A 6,614-nucleotide genomic window follows, 5' to 3' on the forward strand; every position below is an offset into this window, starting at 1 on the left:
CCCTCACATTGCGAGGGGGTAGCGTGGCAGCACGAATTTGGTTTTCCAAGTAGGAGCACAAATGCTCTATTGGATTAAGGTCAGGTGAATTTGGGGGCCAAGACATGACTTGAAAGTCACTGGAATGTTCCTTGAACCAATCCATGACGATTCGAGCCTTATGACATGGTGCATTATCCTGTTGCTACACACCATCCCCCGCAGGAAAAACTGTTGCCATGAATGGGAGAACCTGGTCTGCAACTATGTTCAAGTAGCTTACAGATGTCAGAGATTGTTCCATGAGGATTATGGGTCCTAATGTGCCCCATGAAAACATTGTTCCTGGGCGAGAAACCATGAAAACCTGGGCGAGCCCATTGTTATAGATGGAGGGTGGTCATAATGTAACGGCTCTTCAGTGTATATATATATATATATGAACTTACCGGATCTTTCAGGTACCAGAAGGGATTCAAAGCCTCTGGGATATTCATTTTAAATATTTTTCGGGTCTTTGGATCGTACATATTGTTATCCACAATGCCGTGAGATTCAGGATTTAACCCCTATTAGGAAATAATTAAAAAATATTTTACTTAAAACATTCAAAATGATGGTTTAAATAATAGCACGTACTGCGGGTTTCTAAATAACTGACTTGTGTAAATTTTTTAGATTGCTTGATAAAATGATTTTGGAAAACTATGCCTATTAGTAGTTATTATATTTAAGAGAGCAAATAGCAAAAATATTTACAAACTCTAACAAGTTGAGGGCAAATGGGGAGATCAGCAAAAGCAAATAAGGGATTAAACTTATCAAAAACCAGTTTATTTGTCTAGAGGAACTAGGATGAAATTGTTTACTTTAATAATTTGTGACTGATAAAATACATAGTTTTTAAAATTTATTATTTTAGTATGTTTCTAAAGAAAAATTTTCTAAAATCTGTAATTCCGAAACATCCTGCATGCATATTTCTAACTTAACTATCACATTAGTTACAATAATTATATGTAATTCCATCTTAACATTTATTCATCGCAACATTGATAATAGAAAACAAGTTTTTTAAATTGAATTTTTTTTAAAAAATATTTTACAAGTTTCTCGATAAATTAAATAAAAAAAATATATATATTTATTGAAAAAAATTTTGAAGCTATGTTTTAAATTAAATTTAAAAAAATACTCAAATCAATTTAAAATTCAATAAAATGATTCTTGCTTAAAGTTAATTAATTTAATTTATTAAAAAAAATTCCACAGTGAAGTCAATATTTATCAATCAGATACAATATATATATATATATGCCTTGATGTATATATATATATATATATATATTGATGAGTGCTGTTTACTTGCAGCTTAAGCGCAATAAATGATACTTATTGTTTTTCTTAACTTTCTTAGTGTTTTCTTGTATTTATTTATTATATATATATATAAGACTCAAGGCGAACCAGTCACAGGCTGCATGTTGTAAGAACCTCGGGTTTCAAAAACTGTGGTGGAAACAGTTCAGAGAAGATAGGAACAGTGGTCCCACGAATTAGTCAAAGCCGCAAAATAGGGCAACACCAGCGACTCAAGACCATTATTTGAGATTTTAGCAAAAAGATATAAGTCCATGACAACAAAACAACTGTTTCACAAAGTGTATAATGCAAAAGGAACATCCATTTTGCTGACAACAGTCACCATGAGACTTGATGCAGGTGGCCTGTAAGCCAGGCGCCATTCCTTTGATTGTGAACCACAAAAACGACGGCCTAGCATGGTGCAGAGAACACCTGTCTTGGAAAGAGGATGATTGTGACGAATTCTCTTCAGAGAAAAGGCACGATTCAGTCTGAATAAGCGATTCGAAACGTGTTCTTATCTAGAGAGAACCGGGGAATAGATCACATTGCGTGAAAAGACCATTATGATGGTCTGGGCAAGCATCGAGGCATAGAGATGGTCTGGGCAAGGCATACTGACCGTCATGTGTTCAATGGAAGTACTTTAATAAGTCAGCGGAACAGGAACGAGATCCTTGCTTGCACCCTAGGTGAGACCTTCCCGCTGACCAAATTTCATCTTTATGGACGATAACGCCCGTCCACACAGGTTTCAGTTGGTAGATGAATATTGCCAATCTCCGTTATGTTCTCCGATTAGAGTGGCCTGCGATGTCCCATAACCTTAATCCCATCTGACACGCAGAGGACGCATTTAGACGCTTAATTGCAACTCAAAGTCCAGCTCCAACGACTATAGATGAGTTCAGGGATGCCTTGATGCAACATTGGGTGAGGTTGTCACACAGATTGATAACGACCCTGCTTAGCAGTACGAAACGCCAATTCGAGAGTTATGGACATACATTATACGAATAAAATAAATGGCGAACCTTGTATTTAAAAATTGACTGTTAGTTTAGGTATGAAAACTTCAGTTAATTTTAAATTTAAATAACATTTAATTTATTGATGGCCGAATATTAATATCTAAAGTAGTAAAGGCATCATAATTAAATCATTAACATAAATATTTTCATCTGGATTCCTATCAGTATTTAAAAACCATACTTTTGCCTTTTTGTGTCAAACTTAGTCAGTGATATTTGTTATCTGAATTGTTCTTTGTAATTTGCACAACGCAATGCTAAAATATAAAGGTCATATATCTCAGGAAGATGAAAAATTAAATTTTTTGAAAACAGTGAAATCTCCTTCAGGCCACGAGTATCGCTGTGCGAAGCGTATTCTGCTAATTATTCCGATTGATATTTTAATAATACGAGTCGCTGATGGTCACAAGAATAATATCTCGCTCCGTTTGCTTCCATGGTGTCATGTCTGTTTATTTGTGTCCGTTGCATCGCATCTGCGTCTCATCTCGCCACTTTACACGATCAGTTTAAATGTTTGCTGAGGAGTATAGCTGAAAATAATTACCCTAATTCGTTGAAATTTCGAAAAGAAAAATGGAAAACTTATGAGTCAAACAGCAATGAACAAGAAAGCTTTTACGAGGCTCACAATAATTTTCTCATAAATCATTTTTGTATTACTTTTATAACAATTCAATAGTTTTGTTTCTCCCTGTGAAATATCTTTTCAAATACATATGGATATCCTTCGCAAGTAGCCAATAAGCGTCACCCGAATACGGGTCCAATTAGAAACTTTGCTGTCACCCTAATATGGGTGACGATGCCTGATCAGAAACTTTGATGTCACCCGAATATGGGTGACGATGCCTGATCAGAAACTTTGCTGTCACCCGAATATCCGAATATAGGTGACGATGTCTGATCAGAAACTTGGCTGTCACCCGAATATGTGTGACGATGCCTGATCAGAAACTTTGCTGTCACCTGAATATGGGTGACGATGCCCGATCAGAAACTTTGATGTCACCCGAATATGGGTGACGCGGCAGTCAACGTGGTAAAGAGAATTAAAAAAGTAAGAGACTATTGTAACTTACGGTAACGATACTGTAGTGGTTGGGAAATGTTTTCGAAGGAAAAACTGGATACATAAAATCTGCACTTGAGCCGCACTGAGCTATTTTGTTGAGAGTGGGAGATATACCCCTCTTTAAATAATCAGGGCGGAATCCATCCAAAGATATCAAGAGTAGAGGTGGAGTGCCTTGAAAACTAAAAGAATGAAAATTATTATGAATATGCTGTTAATGAGTTAGCAGCGCAGACAAAGAACAACATTAGTCCAATAATTTACAAAACCAAACTAATTCTGGTTCTCTAAGGGTAGCATTTCTCAACAAGAGTAGGATCTGTAAAGCTTTTAGCATTTTTACAAACTTTGTCCTTTTTGTATTTTTTTAAGCTTAAATGCGTATTTCAGAGATTCACAAGATGTAAAAAAGTGATGGAGAGCTGAAGAGCAATTGAGTCTAGTCCAGTCTCGTAGGTTGGACCTCCATTGTTGCTTTATAAAAATTCTTTAATTCGAACCACCAATCTTCAAGATTTGATTGAATCTAATTCTAATATAACAAGTTGACGTTAGTTTGTTTAAAATGGAATTAAAAAAAATTAAAAAGATATTCCATGTCATTATTTTTCATAGCAGTGGGTTTGCAAATAAGAATGCACAAAATTCGTTTCTAATGAAATCTATTAATCTTTTACGGACACATTTGTACTGCAGAGAGCGCTAAAAAAACAAAGAAAAAACGAACCATCCAAAATAACTTTTGATCTAATAATCGGATCATCATGTTCTAGGACTCATTCGTAATTTTTCGAGAGGGTGACCTCATATATTCTAACTATTTAGTACAGACGATATTTCAAGTTACGAAATCAGACACAAAAACGTACTCTAAATAAACATACATTTTTTTAGCGGATTCAGATATCCCCCGTTAATATACGGGGTCGCAGCAATCTGAAAAATATGGTCCCCATAGTTGGGTCAGGAGAGCTATCCAAAGTTGAATTACTTATTGTTAATTTTTCTTCTTGAGCATTTCGCCATGTATCAAGAACTTTTAAAGCGAATTGAAAAATTTTGCACGCAATTATAAAATTCGTTTATCCAAAGATATTTGCATGCAAAAAATAAATTTTAGTAAATATTAAGTTTTTTTTTTATTATTTTATTTAGTAATATTTGAAAAAATGTTAAATTGTAAGGTATATAATTTCTTACCCCATTTTAAAGTACGTAATTTTACATGAAAAAATACAACATTCTATCGAAAACGGTTAAATAGTTCCTGAGTTTTAAATATACGACCCTTTAAAAAATTCGATTTCTCATGAACTATTCAACCGATTTCGCTCAAATGTTGTATTTGGCCATGCAAAATTACTTGCTGTAAAATGATGTAAGAAACTGTATACCTTACAATTCAAAATGTTTTCTACTGCTATTTGATAAAATAATAAATATTTTCTGGAATTCATATTTTGCAGGGAATTATCTTAGGATAAACGAATTTTAAAATTGTGAGCAAAAACTTTTCAATTCACATATAAAGTTCCCGAGATAAAGCTAAATACGCAAAAAGTAAAATTAACATTAAGGGCTCCAAACTTTGGATCACTCTCCTGATCAAACTGTGCGGACCATGTTTCCCAGATTACGGCTACCCCGTATATTTGAGGAGTCAGAAATCCGAATACATAGGGAAAAAAGTATGTTTATTCAGAGAAAGTACGTTTTGGGCCTGATTTTGTTATCAAAAAATCGCCTGCACTAATTAATTAGCAAATTTGAGGTCACCCTCCCAAACCATTAAGATTGAGTGATTAAGATTCGAACATCATACCCAAAAATATTCAAACTTTACATATAAGTCACTGTACATATAAGGTCCCAATCACTTGTCTTGCAACAGATAACAACACACATTCATTTTTTTCACTCGAAAATAAATTTAAAATTGAAATAAGTCATTCAATTTAAATAGTTTGTATAATTTTACCTCGACGGGCATTTTCCTTGCTGCCTTGGACATCCTCCAGCAGGTGCTAATTGCGATGGAGAATTTTCTAGAAGGAAAAAAAAGTCACGTTTTTATTTTGAAAATAACAGTTAAAAACCCATTGTTTTGCATGTCAGGAGTTCAAAAATGGTCTACGATTTGAAAAATCAATAAAAACAAATTGAAAAATATAGAATTGTACGATTTGCTGCGTTTTGCTAAAGGAAATGGATATTTTTTTTCCTCACTCATTTTACAGGTTACTCATATCCACCTCCAAGTTTTTTTTTCTCAAGGCATTCAGCAACTCCAAATTTACATAACAGCACTTTCCATCTCCTTTAGATTTTTGTTGCATATTCAATTAGAATTATTTTATAAAATAAACATAGAGGTTACCTCATTGATCAAAATTTACCATAGTCATAATTTCTCAGCTATACCAGTTTTTGCTTTATCGAATGAATAATAGAATTCCCAAAACTGCCGTTAATGAACAGCTAAATAATGGGGAAATTTATCTCAGTAATTAAAGTGTCCTTCCTTTACAGCGCAGAAATAAGCATGTTTTAAATAGAGCAATGACCAACAACTATTACATTAAAAATAATTAATAAACCAGCGTGGCTTCATGTAGCATTCGTAATATTTACTCGTGATTTCACCTTGATTGGCTAACGTCAGGAAAATTATCAACATTGGTATATTTACCGTACATACAAGGCGACTCTAGATAATTATTAAAAACGAGTAAGGAGATGAATTTGGTTTTATTAGAGCTGTAAGTTACCAAATTTCACAAAAGCTGCGAATCATTATCCTGCTATTATCGTTTCTAAAAAAATTAAAAACAAAATCATCCACATCGCGGATTTATATAATTTTATCCTAGATTATTGACTCCTAGATCTACATCTAGAATCCGAACATTCTTACCTTCAAACTTTCTTGAAACCAATTTTTACAGAAACGATCATTTTCGACAATGCTGGAATTATTTCCACCCCAGACACGTCTGCTCATCTTGATACCCTGGAATCTTATTTTATTCATTTGAATGCTGATTCCCTTGTTAACGAAATTAGTTCCCCCACACCAGGGCTAAAGAGAATAGAAGGGCTGGTTCACTCCTTTGAAGTATCTCTTGCCGCGGTCTGAAATAGAACACGTAGAGCACCTCCAT

At 34.1% G+C, this 6,614-nt stretch overlaps 2 protein-coding genes across 5 annotated transcripts in view; one reads left to right on the forward strand and one right to left on the reverse strand.

Moving 5' to 3' along the window:
* LOC107450274 (phosphatase and actin regulator 1) overlaps window positions 1-6,614 on the forward strand; it is a 173,871-nt gene that overhangs the window by 38,681 nt on the left and 128,576 nt on the right. The gene's annotated exons all lie outside the window — the stretch shown is intronic.
* The window catches only part of LOC107450275 (ectonucleotide pyrophosphatase/phosphodiesterase family member 3), a 47,470-nt gene that overhangs the window by 28,816 nt on the left and 12,040 nt on the right, over window positions 1-6,614 (reverse strand). For all 4 annotated transcript variants that reach the window (XM_043041575.2, XM_043041576.2, XM_043041578.2 and 1 more), the window contains 3 exons: window positions 5,432-5,498; window positions 3,461-3,635; window positions 429-548 (listed from right to left, as the gene is read on the reverse strand). In XM_043041575.2, coding sequence (XP_042897509.1) covers window positions 429-548; window positions 3,461-3,635; window positions 5,432-5,498 — 362 coding nt within the window. The remainder of the gene's footprint in view (window positions 1-428; window positions 549-3,460; window positions 3,636-5,431; window positions 5,499-6,614) is intronic.

Source organism: Parasteatoda tepidariorum, chromosome 4 (assembly GCF_043381705.1).
Source record: "Parasteatoda tepidariorum isolate YZ-2023 chromosome 4, CAS_Ptep_4.0, whole genome shotgun sequence".
Lineage (NCBI taxonomy): Eukaryota > Metazoa > Arthropoda > Arachnida > Araneae > Theridiidae > Parasteatoda > Parasteatoda tepidariorum.